This window comes from Zeus faber, assembly GCF_960531495.2.
Source record: "Zeus faber genome assembly, chromosome: 7".
Lineage (NCBI taxonomy): Eukaryota > Metazoa > Chordata > Actinopteri > Zeiformes > Zeidae > Zeus > Zeus faber.
The window spans coordinates 10,565,858-10,592,932 of record NC_137203.1 but is presented as its reverse complement, the minus strand read 5'-3'; the positions used below and the strand labels follow the sequence as shown (position 1 = coordinate 10,592,932).

The 27,075-nt window shown below is 47.6% G+C and overlaps 2 protein-coding genes across 6 annotated transcripts; one reads left to right on the top strand and one right to left on the bottom strand.

Annotated features, from left to right (window-relative positions):
• The first annotated feature begins 3,560 nt into the window (after positions 1-3,560).
• On the top strand, positions 3,561-17,124 carry LOC307232567 (LHFPL tetraspan subfamily member 2a protein-like). Of its 5 annotated transcripts, none has more exons than XM_080003643.1 (4): positions 3,561-3,723; positions 5,004-5,079; positions 14,735-15,431; positions 15,880-17,124. In XM_080003643.1, the coding sequence occupies exons 3-4, from the start codon at positions 15,017-15,019 to the stop codon at positions 16,134-16,136; spliced, it is 672 nt and encodes a 223-aa protein (XP_079859769.1). In that variant the 5' UTR covers positions 3,561-3,723; positions 5,004-5,079; positions 14,735-15,016; the 3' UTR covers positions 16,137-17,124. The 5 variants fall into 5 exon arrangements, with proteins under 5 accessions (XP_079859769.1, XP_079859768.1, XP_079859771.1 ...); XM_080003645.1 differs by lacking the exon at positions 3,561-3,723 and adding an exon at positions 4,536-4,641; XM_080003642.1 differs by lacking the exon at positions 5,004-5,079.
• A 2,510-nt stretch (positions 17,125-19,634) lies between these two features.
• On the bottom strand, positions 19,635-26,814 carry LOC307232830 (secretory carrier-associated membrane protein 1-like). Its single transcript, XM_080004023.1, has 9 exons — positions 26,620-26,814; positions 25,402-25,482; positions 25,037-25,147; positions 23,035-23,143; positions 22,494-22,622; positions 22,216-22,375; positions 21,423-21,524; positions 21,161-21,278; positions 19,635-20,226 (listed from the first exon to the last, which is right to left on the bottom strand). The coding sequence occupies exons 1-9, from the start codon at positions 26,674-26,676 to the stop codon at positions 20,065-20,067; spliced, it is 1,029 nt and encodes a 342-aa protein (XP_079860149.1). The 5' UTR covers positions 26,677-26,814; the 3' UTR covers positions 19,635-20,064.
• Positions 26,815-27,075: the final 261 nt, after the last annotated feature.

Genomic DNA, 27,075 nt, shown 5'->3' with positions numbered 1-27,075 from the left:
GTTCATTACCTGTCTGAGTTCTTTCAAGTCGCTGCTGATGAACACTGTGACTGCAGCTTATATTCTGTGAATAATGTGAGAAGTCAACCTGTACTAAACCTGTACCTGTATTAAACTTTACCATAGAATCAATCAATCTTTACGGTCATCGTCGGGGAATTTGCCAGGTGAAAGACAATAAAACCGGGGCATCCTAGATTAACACATATAAATGAACATAAACACAGAGGCTATATCTTAGAAAAATCCCACATATATACATAAAAAGAGACAAATGTAGAACGCCCGCTGCTGTGAGTTGCACTAACATATTAAAACGTGTTGAATTGAGAGAATCCAACTCAGAGGACGGGGGCGTGCGGCACAAGGGAAGTATAATTGGGGAGAAAAACCCCAAGTGAAAATGTTTTCCAGCCAGGTACAATAAAATGTTTATTTGTTTACTTGCGCTGCCTTATGTTTAATGGAGCTTCATATCCCGATGGGTGTGACGTAACTTCCTGTTTCCCACCGTTGGCAACACCCGACCAAATAACATTGTAGTTTTTCTTGTTTATAAGCATCCTTTTTATGTTTATACTGGAAAAGAAGTTCTTCATAGAGTCACATACGAGAGGTTTAAATGAAACAACGATGAGATCAGACCAAACCATAAAGATGTAGGCGGTTTCGCAGACACAGATGAGGCCTAATGTTCGACTAAAGCGTATTTTTAACCTGAACTTACTGAAATGGCCTTTCTCAGTCATGGTTTAAACTACTCCCAGACTTCACCTCTTCTTGGTTTAAAAAAGAAAATAAAATCTGATTTTGAGCTACATTTGAGCTAATCTAGATCTAAGTGAAGGTTTAAATACATTTTTTGAATTATGGCCGCGGCCTCCAGGTCGACCAGGTTGATCTAGACTAAGACCAGACAGAAGCCGCTGACTAGTCCTTCATGACCTCAGTCTGGGACTTCCTAGTCCAGAACTAATTGACCTTAAATTAAGCGACGTCTCAGAAAGGCATTTTAAAAATCTGGATTAATTTAGGTAGGATCATCTTAGTCTGGATTTTGAACAAATCCGGTCTGTGAAACCGCCCCTTACAGTAAAATATATTCCAAATCATTCACGTGGCTTTGGACGGCCCCCCGGGGTCATTGAGAAATGTACTTCGATGGTGAACAAGACCATGGTACTGTAGTACATTTGGTCCCCGTGACATTTTGCACACGATCCTAATGTGACAGCGTTACCAAAATTGTCACCACTTCACCGACCACAGTTTAATTAGTGTGGTTTGGGGATCTGGCGAGCGCTCGGCTGCAATAATACCCAAGTATGGTACACGGTGGAATGAAGTTTAGTTTGAAAATATGTATATACACACACACACACACACACACACACACACACACACACACACACACACACACACACACACACACACACACACACACGCACAGAACTTTATTAGGAACACTATACTAATACAAGGTAGGGCCTCCCTTTACTCTCAAAACAGTCTCAGTTCTTCTTGGAATGGATTTCACAACATGTTGCAATCATTCCTTAGAGATTCTGGTCCATGTTGACATGATTGCATCACTGAATTCCTCCAGATTTGTCAGCCCATTCATGCTGCGAATCTCCAGTTCTATCACATCCCAAAGGTGTTCTGTTGGATTCAGATCCGGTGACTGGGAAGGAAACTGAAGAACATTCAACACATTGTCATGTTCGAGAAACCGGTTTGAGACGATTATTGCTGGTAATTTGTGGCCATGAAGGGATGCCCGGGTCAGCAACAACACTCAAACAGGCTGTGGCACTCAAGGTGTGCCAAGAAAAAATACCCACAGCATTGCACCATTACACCACAGCCACCCGCCCAGACTGTTGACACGAGGCAGGTTGTATCTATGGATTTATGCTGTTGGTGCCGGATTCTGACCCTACCGTCCGTGTGCCTCAGCAGAAATTGAGAGGTTAGGGTTAGGGTCATCAGGCCAGGCTACGTTTTTCCAGTCTTCAACTGTCCAGTTTTGGTGAGCTTGTGCCCACCGCAGCCTCAGCTTTCTGTTCTTGGCGGACAGAAGCGGAACCCGACGTGGTCTTCTGCCGTTGTAACCCATCCGCCTCAGGGTTCGACGTGTTGCGCCTTCGGAGGTGTTTTCCTGCTCACCACACTTGTACAGAGTGGTTATCTGAGTTACCGTAGCCTTTCAGTCATCGCGAGCCAGTCTGGCCATTCTCCAATTTCTGTCTGATGAACTGCCCGCTCGCTCAAATACTCAAACCAGCCCCTCTGGTGCCAACCATCCACTAAAAAAAACACTGAGAACACATTTTTTCCCCATTCTGATTGTTGATGTCAACATTGACTGCATCTGCATGATTTTATGCATTGCACAGCCGCCACACGATTGGTTGAATAGATAATTGCATGAATAAGTAGGTGTACAGGTGTTCCTATTAAAGTGCTCAGTGAGGTATGTCTGTGTGTCTGTAGCCCATACTGTACAGTTAACGTTCACATTTCGGTACAATGAGTAGTGTACACAAAAATACACAGGAGATAATGATCCCGTGGGCCACTAAGTTCACTCATGGAGGTACTTTCAAGCAGAAATGAATGAATGCTTGAGTTGTTTTTGCACATTTCCAAATGAACCCATTTGGTAATTGCCTCTTTCGGTGCCCAGAGAAGATGTGATAGGTTACCTATTGGGACACGGCGTGGGAACAGCTCACTTAATGCTAAACCAGATTTCCCACGGAGGCCAGAAGAACATCTCTGTTGTTGTCTTCAAGAAAATCAAGCGTTAAGCAGTTAACACACACACACACACACACACACACACACACACACACACACACACACACACACACACACACACACACACACACAAACACACACTCACACAAACTTATTAAAAACTAATATTTGAAGTGGGATTTTTTTTTCATGTCATTTAAGGTTTTGTTTAAATTAAAAACAAAAAACACCCATTATTTTGAAATACTACATGAAAAAAACTAAGAGAAGTTAAATGAATTACTATTACTATATTACCATTACTTATTTTATTGTATTAATCTTTATTCCATTTTAGGAGAAGCAGAACGCAACAGTACACAAACAGAACCATTGGGTAAACAATATTACACACAAAAAAACCCAGGAATGTTAATATGTTTCATAGCTTTTTGTTTGTTAGAATTCTAAATAGTTAGTGATTACAGTAATATTTAGGTAAAAAATATCAATTCAAATGAAGGTTTCTTTTTCATGTTTATATTAATCTAATTGAATGAAATTGCTTCACTTAGTACACGTTCCAAGGAAAAAATACATTTCCAAACTAAGGCTAAATGATTACAAACTTTATCAATGTTGAAGTGACACGAATCTTAATATATACATACATACATATATATGTTGTGAAAAAAATCTTAACGTAATATAGTGTTGGGAGTGGACACTCAACCTTCCTCCTTGACAAGGGGAGTGGGGGAAGGGAGAGGGAGGGGGAGGAGGAAGAGAAAGCAAGAAAGAAAGAAAGAGAGAAAGAAACGAAGGAGGCGCGACGTCAGATGGCGGGACGTTCTCCGTGTGGAGTAGAGGAGAACAACGTGGAAGCAGCGGGGCCAGTGGAGTGAGCTGTGGAGCTGCAGCCGGAGCCGGAGCCTGAAAAGCCGCGTCCCCCCCGCGTCCCCCCGCGTCTCCGTTCTGCGCGTAAGTAACAAAAAAGAGCGTCTCTACCCACGGCGGCTCCGGAGCGTCCCGTGGGGATGTTGTCGCGACGGGGTGTTTGGGCTGTGCGGCTCTCGGGCGTGTCGGGAATTTGAGATCCTCCACCGGTTTGGGTTGAGTTTTGTCAAAACTTTGTTATTATCGTTTTGTTTTGTTTTTTTTGTTTTGTTTTGTTTTGTTCTTCCCCAGCGATGAGTTTATCCTCTTACGCGCACGCGCACACACACAGTTACTCTAGAAAAAGGTGAAAGTACCACAGTGACATATACACAAAAGTGAATGTGAATGCTTGCTGTTGAATGTACTTCCCAACCCCCTCCTGGAGTTGAGTGCTGATCCATATCCTGATTATTGACAATTTATAACAGAAAATAGTGCAGGTGGTGTCATAGTAACGCACGGTGATGTGGACCTAATGAATCATTATCCGCGAGAAATCCTGAATCACAAACACTTTGATAGAACTAAAGTAACAACTGTGTGTAAGGAAATACGGATATTTGCGTTGAAACGTACTGTAGTGGAGAAAGAGTTGAAAGTCTCCAAAAACGAATACACTTTAGTAAGTACAGGTACAGTATCAACGTACCTGTACTCCGTAATTACCACTGACACACACACACACACACACACGCGCATCAAACCCATGGGGCGTTATTGGGCTCCATTGTGATGAACTGCACACTCTTGGGTCACGACGGTTCTCCTGCCGAGCGTCAGAAGGGTTTGACAGCGCTGTTCACCGCCGGCACAATGTGTGTGTTTCATCTGAGGGAACAAAACTGACGTCCCTGCGAAAAACCCACCCCACTCGTCGGTGTTTTCCATCCCGAGCTCCCCGCTGCCTCGGGAAAAGAACCCCGGAGCCTTCGGGGTCCTCCGCGGCCCCCTCCGAAGTAGGTGAGCGCCGGGCGGGGGTTTACGTGAAGAACAAAGGGCGAGCGAAAGAAGCAGGGGTGTGTTTTCCTCGAGATACGACCGTGACTCATTAGCAGTTGGCAGCGCCCTCACCCCAAACTTTGTTTCGGCGGAACATCTGGCAGGGATTTATCATGACGGCGCGGTGCCCATTACAGAGAGCACCTCACTGAGTGGATTGAATAAACGCTTTCTGCACTTTCTGTATTGTCTTTCCTTCCCTAATCTCTTGCAGATGCGCCCCGCTCCCCCGGCTACTTCTTTTTCGACATTCTATGTGTAAAATACCTTTTTTATTTTTATTGTATTTTTTACAGTTTTTTATCTTTTTTAAACCTACCCAGTGGCACAGCCGGCTGCCCCCCCGACGGGCCATTTTGAGCGAGCCGGTCCTGCGGAAAAGCTCTCCCCCCCGTCCAGGTGAGGTTTGATCTCCGCCGGGTCGGGGCCTCGAATGCCCCACGTGACGAGACCATTTGAGGTGTCGTGTCAATTCGGGCAGGGCAGAGGGAATGTCTACGCGCGGGACCGGTGCGCGAATTGCTCCCAACCGCCGCGGGGTTTCGGGATCAGGTCGCGCCTCCTGCACCAAAGTGCCGCCGGCGCCGATAACTCACGGAAGAGAACTGTTCGTCTGGGACCGCCGTCGAGCTGTGCTTCGCGTAGTCCTCTGTACATGAGTGGTGATGACGTAGTACATTGTGGTTGTCTAACACGCGTGCGTATGTGAAAAAGCCGAAGGTGGAACGCCGTCGGTGAAACGCCATGTTTTATCCCGGCATTGGCAGCAGCCTTTGGTGGATCCTCGGGTTTGATCGAGTCTTTCCGAACACAGCCGTCTTCTGAACCCTTCGAACCTCAGAGCTCTTTGACCTCCCGTCTGGAGGTAGGAGTGATATAGTGTTTCTGACGGAAAGCAGTCGCCGTTCCCGCCTCACCAGACATTCTCGGAGCTGATGCGGGAGCAGATGTCGGGGAGAGGGGGTCGGGGGGCCGTGTCACGCCGGGCGTTGCGCTGGTGAAATGTGAGGGGGCCGCCCCCGGAGGGCCAGAGAATGCCGGGGGCCGCTGCGGAATCGGCGCGGCGAGCGGTGGAGGGGGGGCCCGGGGTGTTGGACAGATTGAATGGGTTAGGGGCCACGGCGGCCTGCCTTTTGAGAACGGAGGAATGAATTCTGGGCCAATGGCTGCATGTCACTGGGAGTTAGGGTGTGAGTCAGCGGGGCCCCGTGGCGGCATGTCTTTGTGTATCCTTTGTTGGGTTGAGTCGCAACAGATGGAGTGGGACAATCTCATTCAGGCCTGTGGCACAATCACACGCGCACACACACACACGCGCGCGTGCGCACACACACGGGTGCACAGACAAACTCATTTAGCTGATAGTTATCTCCAGGGAAGTCGTGCGTTTTGATGGAATTAATCCCCGCAAGAGCGAGCAGCGCTTGGCACCTCGCAGTGCGTTTTCTATCTGTTTGTCTGTTTTCTCACTGTTAGCTCCTCGTTTTCCATTCAGGGCCCTCTGCTATTGTCATCGACACGTCAGGCCCATTAATTGCGTTTTGAATATTCTGGCTGCCGGCAGTTTTCTCACTTTTTATTGGCGCGTGACATCCCAAATCACTGAAACAGCTTCTTGCGGTTCCATTCGGGTGTTTCAGTCTAATAAATTCAAACCGACTCGAAAGCCACCCCAGCGCGCGTTTGAATGGAAACCCACCGGTCGACTTTATGAGACGGCGGCGGCGTTTGCCCATCCATGGGAAACGTTTCCCCCCGCGTTGCGACTCCCGGCTCTTGGGCTGTTGATGGAGAGCGACTCAGTAACTCACGTGTTTATGGTTAGCGAGAGCAGGACCATGTTGATTCTGTTAGAACGCTCAAGATGGGCATATAAACAACAGGGACTAACCTCAAATGCGTGTTTATCCACCTCAGCCCTCTCTTCTTTTACACGCCCCCTGTCTCTCTGTCTGTCTTTCCGTCTGCTTCTCCCTTCCCCCTCTAAAAGCAAGTGGACGTGTTCTCTCCCCGGGCTTATTGAGTAGGTGTGGCAACCACAAAGACTATTATATACACCCCATTAGTTCTGCTTGTAGGTTCTCTCATGTCTCTTTGTCGAAAGGCTTTGTTCTTCGTACGAGCCCATAACACTTTCGATTGGCGGACGGGGCTTTAAATTTCCGTGTTTAATTTCAGCGTCATCCCTCCAGCGCCGGGAGAAGGAAGAGTTGCCTGACGTTCATTTCGGTTCGGGAGGCATAAATAAGTTGCGCTGAAAGTTTTATAGTCAACACCGGAGGCGCGCGGGGGTTTATTTCGTTTGGCCCGAATGCGTGTTTCGAAGCCATTTTGGAGTCCCCTTTTTTTTTTTTTTTTTCTCCAAAATAAAAAAGCGTCCGTCGAAAAACGCGTCAAGCGGAGGTGGATGTAATATGGAAGAACACACAGCGGCGTGGCAGCAGGGAACGGGGTTAGTATGTTTGTTCCACTGTGTGGGCTGTGTTGGTTTAGCTCACGTTGCGTTGCTTCATTCCCGTTCAGTTCCACCCCGGGCTCGGCGTCTCGCATTCTTTTATGAGATAGGGATACGTTCGGTCCTGCCTTACTTAGAATGCTATCGCGGCGCTCCCATCTGTCCTGTGATCCTGCAGGATTTTTGGCGGATTGTGAAGGCCTGATCTACTGATTTCTGCAAACATGGAGCGAGGTCGCGGAGGCTCAGTATCGGCGGCGAGTCTCCAGCGCAGCCCGCGGTCCACGTGTTTGGGTAGCTGTGCAGAGGCCTGCCCCTGCTGCCCCATCGTGGGGCCTGAAGATGGCAGAATGGCTCTCATATGTGGCTTGGGTTTTTTTGGGCTTTTCCCACCGGCTAGTCCAGATGCGTGACCACACAGAACACGGCAGCTCTAGGAAAAAAGTTGGCCTTGGTTTGAGGTTTCTCCTCTGGGGTCTCTGGAGTTAAAACTAGGTGATGGTGGTCTTCCCCGCCCTGATGGCCACCTGGTGGCGACCTGATTTTGGGTGTATCCACTGGTTTAACCGCTTCTCTACGAGGTCATTTTCTCCTTCATCTTCATACACATAACACAGCAGCCTACATCCCCGCTTTGCAGCGGGGATGTAGGCTGCTGGGTGCTCAATTCGGATTTATTGCTCAGATCCGATTATTTTATTTTGTTGTTGTTTGGCTGTTCACATTATTTTTCAAATGTGGTCGATATCAGATTCCAGTGTGAAGGGGTCACGGTCCTGAACTGACCACGCAGGTTGCGCAGATGAAGTCTTTAAATCCAGACAGGGGGCACGGTGCTTTTTTTTTGTTCCGTTCAATAGGGACATTTTTCAAATCAAAATCAAAACACAACGTGCTCAAATTGCGGCTTGATCGCTTCCTGAGAGGACACACACACACACACACACACACACACATACTTTTAGATCGGGTGCTATTCATAAATCGCGGCGAGCGTGGGTGCTCCTCATCAGGTCAGTCTATTTATGTATTTATTATTTATTTTCCCTCCCCGCGCTTAACGGTGGCCGGCAGCCGCGGTGTGGGTGGGGTGCCGCGGGTGGGGGCAGCCGCAGTGCGGGCACGGGCGAGGGTGCCATGGGTGTGGGAGGCCGACGTTGGGGGCGGCGGCGGTGCACCTCGCTCTGCTCCCGGGCCCAAAGCGTGTGTGTGTGTGTGTGTGTGGGGGGGGGGGGGGGCGGAATTCCCAGTTCATTCTCGAAACACAGAGGTACTTCTTTTTTTTTGTGTTCCCGGTCCGTGAACTTCTTGTGCGCTGCGGTCCGTTGGGAACACCGGCTCTAGAGTGACGTAAAAGTCGCATTCCCATTTCACTGTTCAGACCGAGGTCGCGTCGCAAGAAGTCAGACCTGTATTTAGGGCCGCACATGAAAGTGGCTCAAATCCGAATTGGAAAGATCAGATTCCATGTGATTTGTGCTGTTCACACTGTCAGAAACACATGTGAGTCGCATATGAGCAAACTGAAAATCGGATTTGGGACACTTCGGCCTGCGGTGTGAACGAGAGTTACAAAGTCAGTGTTGCGCAATCTCTCGTACAGTAAATTATAAATACATTTCCATGAATGGAATTGTCCTTCGTAAAGTAATGACTCCCCCTTATAGGCATTTTAGGGGTTGGGGGGGGGGCAAACTAGGTCAACTAGCCCCCCCAGATCACTCAATAACACCTCCCTGCCTCCCCCGCCCTCCATCACTCCCCCATTTCACTCCCCCCGACCCCTTAGAACGGGCTGCAGTCAGTGGCCTAGCCGAGTCCAACCGCCCATTACCTCAGCACCTTGGCATGCGACCAATGCCTTGGCTGATATCTCAAAGCAATTACTCTTCATTTACTACTCGGTGGCCTCCTTAAGCGGACGGCCAACTGACTGACCCACATATGGCTCATAGCTGTGGCTGCTGGTCGGGACTTTTAAAAGGCAACAGTTCATACTCATCATTAAGAGAGTTTTTATTAAGCGCACGTGCAGTTCATCCGACGGGGCCTCACCGCCGAAACCTGAAGCCGGCCGTAGGCGGCGGCTCCTGCTGTGCCGACCAGCCTACCGTGTTTTGCAGGGAACCACATCAGATACAGCGCTGAGCCGCCCCTCAGAGCAGCAGGGAGGCGGTTCGCGGTGGCCCCCGGTGAATGTGGGATTGGAGAATCGCGTGCGAGGCGGCCGCGGGCCCTGGCGGCGCAGCGCAGCCCGAGTCGAGCGGCGGCAGCTGCGTCGCTGTCGAGGCCAGGAGCGCAGCGTGCGAAGCGGCGGGGCGGACGCCTGCGCCGCATTGATCTCATCTACGAGCGTATGGGACGATTCATCCGTCCGACCCCCGCGTGGCCGAGGGGGTCGCCGGGGGATCGCCGGAGACCTCACTCTCTCCGTCGGAGGGTGATTATCTCGGGGAAGTAACCCGAGAGCACACCGTTCTCTGCGCCGCGTGTTTCCGATGGACTGTAGGGGGGCGGGAAAGATCAGACGGCGGAAAAGAAAAATACGCACCAGAGCGAAACGGGGAGGGCTGAGGGATTCTCTCCCACCAGGTTCCCTTCGTCGCTGTTATCCCACACCAGGATTTATGAATAAGTCATGACTCTGGGCTGTGAAATGCAAAGTCCCGCTCCCCCGGTGCACACACACACACACACACACACACACACACACACACACACACACACACACACCGGCGCAGAATGCCTTGACCTCGCCAAACAAGTGCTATTCAGGCACTTTCCCAGGACTCAATAACCAGCAAACAAGCGGAAAGTATTCATCAGTTACAGGATGTACTGACCCCTCCATTTACTCACTGACGTTTCTGTCTCTCACACTCTCTCACACTCTCTCACACGCACGTGCGCGCGCGCACACACACACACACACACACACACACACACACACACACAAATGTGGAACCAGCAGTAAATGTGCCCATCGCAGTCGATTACGTTCAAAAGTTTGAAAATCCACATTCACACACACAAACAAACCAAGCATTGATCTCGTCGTAGGGCTTTAAAGGGCCATAAATAATTCTTTGCAATCCCGATCCGGATAAGCTGAAACCATAAAACAGGCACGTTTGGGCTATTGTGTTTGACAATGAAAGGTTCGCTGTCATTTCTTTCTTTCTTTCTTTCAAAACATAAAAAGAAAATTCCGCAGGGGTGACGTCGCCCCCCGCATCTGGACGATGATCGATGCAATTTAGCAAACTTAGAAATCAGCTCCCAAGGTTCCTCGAGACCCCATCAAACATTTTTTCGTGCACTCGTAGCTTTCCCCCTCCGTGTGTCTTTACGGAGACGAGCGAGGTTTCCTGTAAAGGCGGAGCGAGGGGAGATCACAGAAGGTGAACGCTGACGGCCCCCGACAAGGTATGTTTAGCTCCGACCCTGCAGCTTGAAGAGACCGAGCTGGCAATTTGTGGCCATTGTAGTCTCAACAGAGCGGGCTATAATCTGCTGCGCACACATCGCTTAAACTCCAAGTGGGAGACTAAAACTGTAAGCAGGGTGGTTAGTGGCGCGCACACACACACACACACACAAACACACACACACACACACACACACACACACATAAGTGCACACCTCTGCAGGCTTTTTAGACTTGAATAAAGAAGCCTGAGACACACACACACACACACACACACACATTTTCACATTTCCAAATGCATATTATGTGTACATTATGTCTAAAACTGTCTTCCTCTGCTTGGACGGCGGCGGTAAAATAGACCGAAAAGAGTGAAGTGCAGGAGGCCATGGTGCCGTGTGGAAAATGTCAAAACAAAAACAGCCGTGCCTGGCCCGCCCGACCTCGGAACTGGACTTCAATTGAGGAAAGCACCACAATACGAAGCGATTCACCGAATTGCTCAATATCTCATTCTAACAAACTGCAGATCAGCCGCCTGGAAGTGCCCTCGTACGTTGTGCCGGGCTCAGACGTGTCATCAAAGCGTTTGCGGTTTAAAAGTTTTACCGTGGCCAAACGGTGCGCAGTGGGCAGAGATGGCAGCAGCCGCGTGGAAGGTGTAAATTAATTCTCATTCTGCCGCATTCTGCCGCTCTTTGAGATACTCTGTTACTTCTTCCTGTTTATCGGGGCTATTTCCTCTTTGGCCAAGGTGGAACCCCTTCGTTTATTTCAAGTGTCGCTGGACTATACTTAGAGGCCTATTCTATTGTAAGGTGGTGCTCTCATCTTTTGACCAGAAGAAGTGAAGCGCATTCCTCCGCTGCCTCACAAACAATGGGATTGTTCTCGGAGCTGCGGCGGTGTGTCGTGTGGTCACACACTGAGACCAAAACCTCTAATTACAATGAAATCTTCTAAATAAGAACGAAAACCAAAGAACCAAAAACCCAGACACTCTCATATCTCAATATCGATATTAAAGCGATATACACCACAACATTAAAACCACCACTAATAACCACTAATATTGTGTAGGGTGCCCTGTAGCGTGTCCCCAAAACAGCTCTGACCCGTGGAGGCATGGACTCCACAAGACCTCTGCAGGTGTCCTGTGGTATCTGGCACCAATACGTTTGCAGCAGATCCTTTAAGTCCTGGAAGTTATGAGGCGGGGTCTCCACGGATCGGGCTTGTTGTTCCAGTGCATCCCACAGATGCTCCATCGGATTCGACCTTAACCCCGCCCATCCACATGAAGTAGAAAGCGTGATTCATCAGACCAGACCACCTCTCCATTGCTCCATGGTTCAGTTTTGATGCTCACGTGTCCATTGTAGGCTCTTTCAGGGGTGGACAGGGCTCAGCATGGGCACTCTAAACAGTCTGTGGCTACACAGCCCCATACGCAGCAAGCTGTGATGCACTGTGTGTTCTGACACCTTTCTATGATAGCAGCATTAACTTTTTCAACAATTTCTCCTGCAGTAGCTCTTCTGTGGCAATCCACCAGGCAGGTTAGACTTCACTCCCAACGCAAATCAATGAGCCTTGGGGGTCCATGACCCTGTCGCCGGTTCACCGGTTGTCCTTCCTTTGACGTCTTTTGGTATCTTCTAACCACTGCATACTGGGAACACCCCACAAGAACTGTCGTTTTGGAGATGCTCTGACCCAGTCATCTAGCCATCACAATTTGGTCCTTGTCAAAGTGGCTCAGATCCTTACGCTTGACCATTTTTCCTGCTTCCAACACATCAACTTCAAGAACTGACTGTTCACTTGCTGCCTAATATATCCCACACCCTGACAGGCGCTATTGTAACAAGATGAGCAATGTAATTCACTTCACCTGTCAGTGGTTTTAATGTTGTGGCTGATCAGTATATATATTGTCCAGTCCTAGACAAGCAAAAATGCTAAATCTCTACAAATACAAAACACAGACACCCAAATCACCGAAGGTTCTCCTGAGTTTCTATTTTAAAAATATGAAGGACAAGCTCCGGAGCTTTTCCCTCAAGTGACTCTGATAGTTAAAAACATAAACAACACATTCACAGACCCACTCCACTGAGCAGAGATGGGGGGTGTGGGGGTGTTTCCCTCAGCCCTCCGGGGGCATCGGTATGACTGGAGATCTTAATGACTGTTTTGGTGCTGCACATTTCAACACCGCTGAAATGACACAGCCAGAAAGAATCAATTAGAGCGAAACCTTGGAAACCTCTGAATCAGACTGATTTATGTCTCATGCCGCTGTTTGTGGAGCTATTGATGTCCTCGCTGGGGATTTTTTGGGAGAAAGGGAGCTCAGTGTTATCTCCCCCGCCTGCCAGACTGCGGGGTCCACCGAGAAAGAGCGTAGAAAAAGAGGCCATTCAGTGTTTAAACCGGATTGCAAATATTTTCCTGTGTATGTCATAATACTGAAAAATGATGTCAGAGCGTTTCTGAGAAAGCTGCTCCGTCCCGAGGGGACACAGCTGTAGTCAGGCCAGTGTTGCCATGGCAACGGAAACACAACATAGCAACAGGATCCCAATCAGTGTGATTGGGAGACATCCTGACGGGTATAAACTTACACAGTGGTGCAGTCATACACGCACGCGCACACACACACACACACACACACACACACACACACAATCTCTTGGAATCTCTCATCTGTTAAGGGTTAGCTTTAATCCTTTAATTTAATTGTGATTAGTGATTACCATTGATGGACTCTTCCAGGTTCAGAAAGTAAAAGTTCTTCCAGGTTTTGGCTCCACCCGTCATTTGATGCAGCTGATTTCACTCATTAGTGGAACCTCTGTGTTATGCTGATCAGCAGATCCAGATGGTTGACTCAAAATACCGGAGTGTCATTTTACTTAGTGGATCTGGGACTTCCATCTGTGGTTATTATAATAAGACGGTCTAAGATAATGTGTTTATAAAACAGATTAAAAGCACGTTATTTTTACGCTCGAGCTGTCTTGCCTGATCCCCTGCGGCTGGTCATTTCAGGGGCCCCTCCGGTCCCGATGCCGGAGGCCGTGTCTGCTCCGGGTTAAACCCTGGACTTTATACCAGTTCAACTTTGACTACATTGGGGCTCATTGAGTCATATAACCAGGAGCTACACCCAAAAGAGATCCCTCAACGCTTCGAATCAATTTTAAAATCGCCGTCGCAGGGTTCAGGTTCGGGATGACGGCACGTCACTTGAATGTTGCTGATTTATATCTGCCTCGTTCCGCCCCCGCGGTGTTTGGATGCTTGTGTATACATGCAGCGGCGTGGGCCTGGCGCGCTACATTATTTGTTATTATGGCAGAGAGTTGATATTCAGAATGCTGCCATGACGGCCCCGAGCGAGCGCTGAACTGCGCCGACGGGGGCGGCGGCAGCAGCGGCAGCAACCAACACACCCTCAGCCCCACCGAGATGGTGCTGATAGAGGAAGATCGTTCAAAGTGTGTGTGTGTGTGTGTGTGTGTGTGTGTGTGTGTGTGTGTGTGTGTGTGTGTGTGTGTCCGTGTGTGTCCGTGTGTGTGTGTGTGTGTGTGTGTGTGTCCGTGTGTGTCCGTGTGTGTGTGCCTGCCCAGCCAACCTCCTGCACGCTCTCGTGGACATTTACGCATATTATGATTCAGCATGACTTTTCCAACGCTCCCATGACGTTAAACCAACACACATCTGGAACTGTTGCTCATCGTACAGTCACAGCTGGCAGACTATGAATGTGAACTCTTTCCTCTCTCTCTCTCTCTCTCTCTCTCTCTCTCTCTCTCTCTCTCTCTCTCCTTGGCTGTCTGCATCCGCCCTCTCGCAGCCTCGTTTGGGGTGGTCTCTCCGATATGGCAGGCGCTGGGACGCGCTGTCATGTCTCTTTGGACACCAGGGAGTTTTCTCATGCGGTGGCGTAATCAGTCCACGCTCATGCTTCCCCTCTCTCTCTCGCTCTCTCTCTCGCTCTCTCTCTCTCTCTCCCTATCTCCTTCCTCTCTTTCGCCCTCTGCTTTTTCCCGTTGACGCTCACTTCCTCGCCCGGCCCGCAGTGCGCACAGCGGCTCCATCTGAGTCTCCCGGTTGCCGTCGTTCCGTCCCTCACGTGTGTGCGCTTGTGCGGCTGTGTTTTCCAGCGGGCCGCCATGGCTGAGGGGAGCTGCTTCGGAGCGCCGTAGCCGCGTGGAACCATCCAGCCCGAGACCTCCGTCCACGCCGAGATCGGCGGAGTGAGGTGAAGAAGACGGACAGAAAGAAGGAAAGAAAGACCCGCAGCTTGGGAGAAGAGGGGAAACATCCACTCACACCGGACGAGGCACGAGATCATCGGGGACATCGGGTTTGGAATCCGGAGCGACTTTCTTTCCGGAACTTTTCCCCCTCCCGTTTTTAATACCGGTTCACCTCGGCCGGCCGCCATGTGCCATGTGATCGTGACGTGCCGCTCCATGCTCTGGACGCTGCTCAGCATCGTGGTGGCCTTCGCCGAGCTCATCGCCTTCATGAGCCCCGACTGGCTGCTGGGCATCCCCCGCTCCGACTCCAGCGTGGGCGGCGTGGGGGTGGACGCCGGGGAGTACCGGCCCTCCCTGGGGCTCTACGCCCGCTGCCTGCGCGTGGGCGGCGGCAGGGGCGGCGGGGTGACCTGCGGACACTACGCCCGGACGTTCGGCGAGGTGGCCAGCGGCTTTTGGCAGGCCGCCATGCTGTTCCTGGCGGCGGGGACGCTGGTGCTGGGGGGCGTGGCCTGCATCTCCATCTTCACGCTGTGCTTCCAGAGCATCCTGAAAAAGAGCATCTTCAACGTCTGCGGGCTGCTCCAGGCCATCGCAGGTAAACCAGTACTTGGCGTGGGAATGTGTCCACTAAGTGGCGGTGAAAATACCGAAGTAAAATGACTCCCAAAAGTTGGAAAATATAAATCTTCCTTATAAGGGCAATATTTTTTAAACTTATAAAATTCATTTGGAATGTTTGATTTGATCAATGTTTTACCAGACAATATTTTCTATTGCTGAAATCTTGTGCCGGTGCCCAGTGGGCTGACTCCCCAAACCTCTGTAATCTGTGACGTCATCTGCCTGTCTGTCTGTCTGTCTGTCTGTCTTGCGTCTGGCACGTTGTCCTAAATCAAACGTGTCATGTGGTAAATAGCTCGATAATAGCCTGTATTCTTTACCGCTCGGAGGTGAGTCACGGTGTACCCAGGTGCAAGGCGTGTCTTACACCAGAGCTGAAATATGCAACTCTAACCCCCCTCCCCCCTCTGCCCCGCCTCCAGGCCTCCTGCTGATGGTGGGCCTCATGTTGTACCCCGCCGGCTGGGGTGCCGAGAAGGTGGCGGGCTACTGCGGGCCCGAGGCGTCCCCGTACCGGCCCGCCCAGTGCTCGCTGGGCTGGGCCTTCTACACGGCCATCGGCGGGACGCTCGCCGCCTTCCTGTGCGCCGTGTTCTCGGCGCAGGCGGAGATCGCCACCTCCAGCGACAAGGTCCAGGAGGAGATCGAGGAGGGAAAGAGCCTCATCTGCCTGCTCTGAGCCTCAGGAGCCATCTCTTAGGATGAGGCTCATCAGCGGAGGAATCCCCGCGTGCGCCTGAATTGAAGCGTTCAGCCGTAAATCCACAGCGCCCGATCCTACCGGGGCCGTGGACTTTTGCCTCCTTAAACCTTCTCTTTTTCCTTAACTACCAGCGCGAGATTGAAATGCCAAAAAACAGCCTTAATTGGTGTGCCATGTACATTTGCCCAGTATTGTTCACACTTTTTATTTAATTATCATTCCTGCTTCATTAGGGCCACGGTACTGAAGCAGTATGGTGCTGTGTATTGAGTCAACACTGACGCATTTAAAACAGGAACGCTTCACAGTCAAAATCGGTAACAAATGCCATCAAACCTCCCTCTTAGTACTTGTATCCGTCCCAACTAAAACACGCAACAACGTTTGTGTGTGTGCATGCTGGTCATTGACCTGGACGGGTTTTTCCTACGTCCAGATGTTTTGGCTCGGCCGGGCAGTAAATTGTTCCCTATCTGACTTGAGGGGAGTTCAGAGATCGCACACTTCAAAGCGCAAAGTCCCCTCGTTAAATCGGACGATTGTGAGACTGTTTGGGGCTTAAAAACCTGGAGAAATGCCTTTTCTGGACGGAGCGCAGACGTGACTTGCTCTGGGTTTCACTGCACTGAGCCGACGGTGTATCGATGAGAAGCGGGCCGTCCGAGCTACACATCCTCTCTATTCCTTGCTCTGTATTCTACTGTGTTGTCATACGTGCAAATGTACCTTATTAATCGATGTAAATGTAGTTGCTTGTGTTCATTGTAGATGAGATGTGCAATAACTCCGTGTCAGCTGCGGTAACGAGTAGAATGTGTCTGACTGGTCAGTGCAGCATCAAATTGAAGCAAACAGCATTTCTAGTCTGTCCTTACTAGTCCATTTTTTGTTATATTAACAAAATCAAAGTGTCTATAGCATGGATGACATGTGAAATGTGATTTTATGTGTGTGTGTGTATGTTGGGGGGGGGGGGGCTTCACTCTGCACTCTATACTCTATACTTAGAAAAATTAAATTCACCTTCTTTAGTACGTCTATGTGATGCATGTGTTTTGCTTTGCTGACTCCTGCACACTCATCCACTGCCCCCTGCTGGCTTCAAGCAGGAAGCACAAAGGAAACGCTTTGAAATGACCCCAAAATTCCAGATCCTAGTATAATAATCTCTAGAGAAAAATCCCTTTCTGTGGGTTAATGTTTCGGCTGTAAATGGATTTTCATGGATTAAATAATATTTGTTGCCATGTAGTTGTGTGCCAATTGGAAGCACACAGCTATTTCTTTCAAATTTTTATTTCATGTTAATACCATAAATATACAAAACTCAAAACTATTCCACATGCAACAAAGGCGAGACGAGAGTGCATCATTTTTTTCTTCCTCTTTTTACATAAGACCGTTGATGGGAAACAAATGTTCAACTTTACAAAATATACAAGTGTCCCTTTGAAATCGGTGTCCTTTCAGGCATTTTGAAATCGTGAGTTCATCATCTTGTGTCTTAACAGTAATCCACTGATGTTTGTTTAAAAAAAACCCAAAATAAACTACTGACTAAACAAAGTTGATGTTAGAAGCCACAGATTAAAATGTTAAGTAATAAATTAAAATATGTGAGGGGAACAAATAATGAAACCAGTTTTTTCAGGATACAAGATTTAAAAACAAATCTATATGCACATTTGGTTGATTTTGCACAGCTTTTCAGGACACGACAATAACACGTTTGGAGGAAAAGTCACCCGGATGTACTTGTACATTCACTCACACGACCATGTCAGGGAACACTTTCCTATCTAGCGGATGCTAGGAGGACAGACATTTAAAAAAATAAATACGCACACACATACAAACATGATACATAATGTCAATTTAAACCAAACAAATCAAATAACTTTAAATAAATTACACCGAAAACCGTGTACCAAAACAAGCTTTGCGTTCTGTGTTATGGTCAACGTAAAATCAGAAAAGTGCAATTTAAAATGAGATGCTTTAAATCAAGGAAAATGACACCAGACGATAAGCCTATGCATTTTGTGACAGATTTATGACCTTTGACTTCATTAAACCCATTTAGTTGCTAGAATATACTGTTCAATTTATACATTAGTAATGACAGCAGTACCATTCAGCCATCTTTCATGCACAACTTCAAACACTCACCACCACAGTAGCTGAAGCGCTATACAAATGCAATCCCTGTGTACATTTCCAGTGACAGCAGTCGGGTAGTAGTCTATACACTGATATTGTAGAAAGGTTTTTTTTTCTTTTTTCTTTTTCCTCTTTTCGATGTGCATCGTCCAATTCTCTGTAGGAACCTGCTTTACATGGGACTCAAGAACAGGCCAGTAATCAGAATACTGACAGAGAAACTCAGGTGAACTGGTTAGCCTTTGTGAATGTTAAAATGCAGCGGCTGGGGGTTCAACAGCGTTACGGATGTATCGCGCACATTTTCCGTGCAGTGTTTACATAAATAACCGCTCCGTGAATCAAGTCAATCAAGTCAAGTCCTCAAGCATTGGAGATCGTATTCACTGGAGAGTTCCTTTTTAACTGATGAAGGCATGAAGCACTAGGAAAAAAACAGTATTACTTAGTCGTTTTGAGTTAGAGGACAGACATAAAACGATGTATGATTTTAGTTTTTATTTTTTTATATAAATGCACGAGGTGGTGAAAAGGGGGACTGGGTCCGTGGTGAGGAGCGGTGAACCAACAGGACAGGTAACGGCGTTACAGGTCGATCCAAAACAAAATCCAGCCAGAGCTCTAATCCAACGGCCGATGAAACATGCAACGACCTCTGACCTCTCCGAAAACCAAAAACCCAAGAGCGAGTTAGCCTTAAACAACAGATTAATCCCGTAGCCAGACAGATACTGCGCGCAGGTTATACAAAATTCGGGGCGGGACAAACTCGATGATGTCATTTTGAGAGCCGAACATGCGTCGCTATCACCGCCATCCAGGTTTACTGTGGCGCAGAGATCCCAGCCGGATCGTTTGGAGAAGCGGACTGAAAAGGAACGGAACGAGTCGCTGGATCGAGGCTGAGGTGGCCAGCGGGTCATCAAGTAAGAAAATACAGACATATTTCTTTATATACAGGAGTAGTGTTTTTTTTAACCATTATCAGAACGCCATTTATCGAGTTAAAGGACAATATGAGCTTCAGCTTTAAAGACCATACTGACCAGGAAGTGGATAATCGTTGTCAGTTCCACCATTTGCCTAAAAGTGAAGCGCGGTTCCACGCCCCGCGGGCTCGTCCACCCAGACGTACACAGAACTTAGGATGTGAGCAAGACTATGGAAACCAGATGATCACGTTCCACCCTCTACACCGGAGATAACAGACGGGGCGATCTTCACCGCGACTAAAGAAATGTACGTCTGCAAGTACGTCTCACCTGCCTGATCGAGGAAGCACCTCAGGGCACACACACACACACACACACACACACACACACACACACACACACACACACACACACACACACACACACACACACACACACACACACACACACACACACACACACACACACACACACACACACACACACACACACACACACGTTGAGTAGGGGGATGTGGACATACAGAGTCCCCATTCGGACTGTGATGGATGGAGAGGGAGCATTTCCAATGGTGGTCCCATTGGTTTCAGGTGAAGGTGCACAACTCTGGTCGCTGGGAAGCCTTTGATTTTCTTGCTTTTTGAAATTCTATATTCTCTAACAGTGGTTGAGCTGCTTCAACGTAAAGGTAAAAAATGAAATGGAAAAAATCTAGCAAACAAAGGAACCCGTTGGATCTGAGAGCTTTAGAGGACCGGGGTTGAGCACCTCCAGCTTGAAAGGATGGTGTGCGTGTGCGTGTGCGTGTGCGTTCAGGGAGTGGGTTTGAAGGCTCCGCGGGCGGCGTTGGACGCCGCGTTAGCGGCTGCGTTTGCCGCGGCGGTCTGAACCGTCTTGTTCGACATGACCCCGGTAGCGAACTCCTGCTGGGCCTTTTCAAAGCTAGCTCCAGTGGTGCGGTAGAGTGCGTGCACCTAGAAGAGTTAAATTCAGAACATTAGTGCTGGATGTTTAACTTCATAACTGCGGCGATATTTAATTTCAATCAGTGATTAAGTCAACCCATATTGTGAATGATATTCATCATTTTGACAGTTTGCATACAAATCTTATTGTATAATATGTATTATTGTATTGGTATAATTGTAGGCAACGCTATTTGGACCATTTAAACCAAATAATAATTTAAAAAAATATATAATAATAATAATAATAAATAAATAAATAATATTCAAATACATAATTACTAATTCAATTGCAATTTCACGCTCAGTACTATATTACTGCAAAATGTACTTCTTAGATTTACTTCAGAATAAGGCTGGAAGGACCATGTTCTGGGCTTCCCTGGTACATCAATTTCAATTAAAACAGTTCAAACAATAACAGAGATAAAGAGAAATATGTGCCCTTGGTTACACATGCTGGTGGCTTCCAAATGTTTAAGCATTCGGACTCCTATGCACTAGGGGCAGTACCTACGATTAAATTCTTCGGTGTGTGTATATATATATATATATATATATATATATATATATATATATATATATATATATATATATATATATATAGTTTCGAAGCTGAGCTCTCAAATCTCTATCTTATTTAAAAAATATATAAAATAAATCAGTTGAGACATTCATAAAAGACCATGACCACAGCATCCTAAGGGCAGAACGGTACTGTGAAGCCGCAGCTAGCATTACTTTAAACACAGAAAACGATCTGGCTCTAGTTCATACCCGCCTCTAGTCCACAGGCACAACAACCAACCAGTGCATGTTTAGATGCTGCTGTGGTTTCCAGTAAAACATCAGAAGGATTTCTTCTCCATTTCTGTAAAGCTCTCACCAGCATCTCACTGATATGTTGCAGTGCATTGTGGGAGTCGTCGAAAGAGAACGTCACCTTTTTAAACATGATGAGCGAGCCCACAGAGAGAGCAGTGAACAGGGCTGCGATGAGCAGCATGATGATGCCGACCGGGACGCTGGTGTTCATCCCCGTCAGAGCTGAGATCCAACCACTGGGGGGAATTAAAGAAAAACATACGTTAATCTCACACACACACACACACACACACACACACACACACACACACACACACACACACACACACACACACACACACACACACACACACACACACACACACACACACACTACCCACCATGTTCCCCAGCCAGTGATACCAATAGACTGGAGGACGTGAACTCCAAACTGACAGATGTAGACGAAGAAGAAGACGAAGAAGCGAAATGAACTGTCACTCCTGCGGAGGGGAGAGAGAGAGAGAGAGAGAGAGAGAGAGAGAGAGAGAGAGAGACGGTGGGAGTGAAAGTTTTGGGAGGAATAAATGCGAGAGGGGATGTGGACCTCATTGGACCACGCATTTCCCTGCATCTGCGGAGCTTGGATACTTCAGAAAACGCACGCAGAGGGAGCAACTTCAATACGGGTGTGAATACGATTTCGCTAACAATAAATCAGAGTTCCTAAAATCAAAAATAGTAAGGAATATATAAAAAAAAAAAAAAGGTAAACAGATGACTAAAGTCTACTTTATAGTTGCCGCAGCCTTAGTGTCGTTACGTGCGCGCGCCATAAATGACATCAATGCGTAATAACTAGATGGCATTGAATTCTTTGCGCCGCTTCTGACCAAAGATTTGGACTATTTTACCCTGGGACTTCTTTGTAATGTTTACACTGACAATTTGCACAAATATATATATATATATATATATATATATATATATATATATATATATATATATATATATATATACACACATACACATACACATACATACACACACACACACACACACACACTGTATATATATAAAAAAGACATGGCTCAATTGTGGAGACTATAAATCAGGATGAAAAAATCAAACATCATACAAGCTATTTGGCTTGGAATAAGTTTTTTTTTTTTGGTGTGTGATCACCGGCTGTACCTGAAGGCCCCGTACAGTGGTCTGTACCAGCAGATGAAGGAGCAGGGGGTGAACAGCATGAACCACAGCATGGCGAGGCCCAGGTCCTCACCGCGCACCGTGTCCACGCAGAACCAGGCCAGACAGCCGAACATGTTCACAAACAACGTCCCCGCGTGAACTGCACAGGAAACAGGAAACGGTCAAACCCGACAGGCTGTTCACACAGCGGGAATTGTGTTTTATATGTTGCAAATGACATCTTCCGGGACAATGGTGAAACAGTGTGATCCACTCACACATCCAGAGGTTGTACATGATTTTGACGGTCTTTTGGAACTCTACGGGGATGTCCACGGCGATGTCGTGGTAGAAACACGGCCCAACGGGCAATTTCTCAGGAAGCGGAGGCCAGTTGTTCTTGCGTCCTACAGGACCAAGAGATGTCGAAAAACAATGTTGTTTATTTTTTTTAAATCACTTTTTGTCTTTTTTTTTTTTTACTCTTCAGCGTGCACAGCACTCTGAACGCACCGTTATTCACTTCATGAATAAAGATGGGGGTTTTTTTCTTCCCTTTTTTCGATACATTTATATTTTGATCACTGCAAAAAAAACCCAAACAAAAAAAACAAACTGTTTTTTTTTGTCATAATTGGGTATTGGGGAATTTAGTTTTTTTTTTAATCCATTTCAGAGTAAGAATATAACTTGAGAAGATGTGGAAAAGAATTAAGGGGTCGAAATACTTTCCTTTAACATTATTACTATTATTCAACTGAATCTGTGTGTAAAACTCAGCTTGAGTTAGTGTGATGAGTGTTTTATTCCCGGACTGACCGGCTCCTCCGTGGGACTGTAACTCTCGCTCCCGCCGGTCGAGCTCGGCGGCCTTCTTCTCCAGCTCCTCCTGCCGTCTCAACAACTCTGCCTGAGCTCGCACCTGATCCTGATGCCATGGAATGAGAATTTAAGTTCAGTGTTTCTCAACCCAAGAAGAGCACGGATGAAGCCGGGGCTGGACGAACATTTCTCATTCATCATCATGATCAGCTTTTTTAGTTTTTTTTTTACTTATACATTTGTCCTCTCAGACAAACTTCTTCATTTTTGTTTGAATAAATGCCCAGCTAAGGCTCCTTTTGGTTCGACTTGCCTCCGGGTCCATCTCTACCCCGCAACCGACAAGAGACTTGTAGGAATTGGTTCGATGGACCACAAAATAACTTGGGGTTCTCTCCATTATATCCATTGGTTAAGTGTTCCTGTACTGTAAAGGCTGCCCTACAGGCTTCAGGGAGCTACAGGAGGGAAAAGTGCACCAATAAGGATAATTCATATCATCGTCATATGAGAGAGAGAGTATAGAGCGGGTTTAGTAACAGAGGCTGCAACGGGACAAAACACAGAACCTGGGGGGTATTCCCAAAAGGCTGTTAGGATTGGGCGGCGATAAGCCATGACACCGTCGCTTACGTAAGCAGCAACGGGCGGCAGATGAGCGGGTTCTTTAAACCTCGCTTGGTGCTAAACCAGTATGACTCAGCGGAATGTGGATAAGACGGAGTAAGTACGTGCGCGCTCCCGTTATTTAAAGGATCGACCAATGGGGGGATTGCATTTCAATACGGAACACCGGGATTCCTTCACATTTACAGAGCAATAATTAGTGATTAAACAATATTGAAATATTCAAACACGATTGCTAAAAAGGGCGATGCTGAAGATATTAATGACAGAAAAGTATCCTGCAGTTGATTGCACAAACACGTAATTTAGAGTTACTTACACTGATCTAAAGTAAGTTATCTGCACGTTCCATTCATACTAAATTGCCTTAAAGTGAGTTGTTTAAAAAATAAAAAAAAGTGATATGAAACATATACCAACTTGCAATTTCAAACTTCAGATTTTTTGTTTTTTTTTAATTATGTTATTTTTTAAGAGGACAAATTGTCGCATATAATTGTATTGCATGTACATATTGTGCTTGTGCACATTGTTTTTTGCCAAGGTATGTTCAATTCCACTAATATGAGTGTTTCCCGCACATAGACCTTACTTCACCGGCTGCCCAGGTCTATTGACGGACGCCAAAGCATATTTGGCGACACATTTTAACATTTTTACTTTTATTTTACTTCTGTCTGAGAGAAGAATGGCATCCGCAATCGATAAACTAGTGGAAGCGTTCTCTGGTGTTATGTTAGAAGATGTGGACATGACTCTCTGGTGAGGAAGCGCTCGAAAGCCGGAATCGATGCTGCGTTCATGGGAACTCGGAAAACCGCAATTCGTGTCGGAATGTCAGAAAACTGTAACTCATGTCTGTAGCCCCCCCAATATACAGTATATAAAATATGTAGGCACCTCCTATGTATAGCTGCAGAAAATAAAATCTGAATATGTTGTGTAAAATTAGGAAAAAATTTATTACCTGAAATTGAATTAAACACAACACAACTAAACACAGACTTAAAACAGGCAAAAAGTGTAATCCCAAGCATTTGCGCCACATTTAGGGGGCTGACTGTTGCTCCACAGGGCTGCAAGTAACATATAGTTTATTTTGAAAGGTGATTCTATACCTTTCATAAAGAGCTTAATCTAGGACCCTAAATGGGTGTATTCTACAGAGAATGAAGGGAATACACCCCTTGTTGTGGCGCTGTCGGGCCCGCGCAGGTCAAACAAGCATCAAATAAAAAACAAGGGCAAAGGGAAGTCACGAGAAAAACTAAAAACACAGTGTGTGTACAGTGTTCCAATGGATAGAGGGTGGCTGGAACAAGGCAGCGGCGTTAAGCACAAAGACAACGCCTTGAGGTGTGTTGTCTCGTACCTGAGTCTGTTGCTGCGAGTACGCCGGTGGCTCCTCCGTCGGCTTCATGATGGCGGGTTGTGTGTTCTGGGACGGGGCAGGGGGGACTTTGGGGGCATTTCCCGGAGGCGCCTAAAAAAACCCACAAAAAAAACATAAAACCAGAGACTGAATCCGAAATAAAAGTAGGCCAAAGTCGCCTTGACAGTGAAATCCTCTGCGGCTGAGATGCGTTGGAGAAAGAGGGAGGGTAAAATAAAACAAGGTCACTGACGCAGCGGCAAAGAGATGACAAACCCCCCCACCCCTTAAAAAAAAACCGCAAAATCTTAGATATAGAGACGTGAAGAAAGACACAACAAACGTGGCGGCTGATTAAGACTGACCGGTCTTGCATCCGTGAAGGGGTTGTACTCCTCCAGGCCACCGGGAGGAGCAGACTGGGTCACCTGCGTCACAGAAGGATCCTGTGTGGGAGGTGGGGGTGGGGGATGATACGGGCGGGGTCAGGGGTCAGAGGTCAGCAGATCGGCGCGCCGAAGGTCAAAAGCCAGGTCGGAAATGACCGTCCATTCCCTGGGACAACTCCAGCTCCTCCAACGTCGCACACACTTTTACTGTGGATGAACTTTGTCGTATTCGGGGCGTTGGCCTCGAGTGTTTTCCCGAAAACAAACCCGCGCTAAGCGAGTGCGTACGCCAGCGGTGAAACAATGCAACCCGCTGCTCAGAGAACTACAACTCAGCCAAAAACAGAGAAACAAGATGAAACCGCCGAACCCCACAGCGTAGAATTCACGTGTCTATAAGCTCTGGGGGGCTGGATTTCGGTCTCAACGTCGCTGTCCAGACTCGTCGTCTTCATCTCTGCAGTGATGTGCTTTTGGGACACGGAGTCGCTCTGACACAGAGGCCTCGGGTTCCGAAATCCATGTTAAATATCCAGGAAACAACAGTTAATGTGGTTCTTCTGTTAGAACCATGCACTGTTGCACGAGCAGCCACAGCAGTTTTGTGCTGCATCCCTGCAGATTTGGGAGGCGTTGGGTGTAGAAAGCACATCACTACCACTGTTTACAATAGTGTATGAACACTTGTACAAGTTTCTATTTTTGACAGTGTGAATTGTTGATTGTTGAAGCGGTTTGCGTATTGGTATTTGTCAACATTTTCTTCCTATGGCACATTGCCAATTTATTCAATCTCTTATCTTCTTATTCCTGTTTCGTTGTTTTCATCTGGGCTGCTGTAGCACCAAAATTTCCCTCCCCGGATAAATAAAGTATATCTATCTGTTCGACTGTTTTTCAGGCTAGCCGCTGACCCAACACTGTCCACACAGCTAGCTAGTAGCAGCCTTTGTTCCCGAGTTCTCTGACCAAAGAGTTATTGAGAGATATAGCAGAGAAACGTCATAATCCTACAGGCAGAATCAAGTTGAAAGACATGTATGATACCATCCTGCTGCTCCACCAGTAAGAACACCCAGTTGACGCTAGTTAGCTAGTTAGCTATTTAGCCCACAAGCTCCAGGACGAGCCAGCCCGGTAGACTGGCCTTGCTCAAAGAAGCTAAGCTAAGGCTAGCCGTTCCAAGCTAACTACCTGGAAGGGGTTGCTGAAGTCCGGGTCTGCGAACGGGTTGCTGTCAAAATCAGACATCGCGAAGCCTTGGGGTGAAGATTCTTAGTGCGTGAGCGGCGTCCCCCGGTTCTCCAGGGAGTGTCGAGTCCCTCGCTGTGGCGACTATCCCGCAGTCTCTCTTCCAGCACCGACTCGGACGCCCTCGCCTAGCCCGTTAGCCCGCTAGCCCGTTAGCCAGCAGCAGTGATGCAGGACTCGTGAACGACTCGTCCGTTGCGAATGGGCCGTTCAAATGACTCAGCCGTCGCGAGTCACTCCGACAAACGAGTGAACGAGCAAGTTGATGTTCGACTCACAAACCGAAGCTCAACCCCGCGGCCTGAGGGTTCATTAACCATCCCAAAAAGAGCCCAAATGTATTTGGTGCAGTTCACGGAACGGGGCGGGTTTACGCCGTCACGTTCCACCGAAATGAAT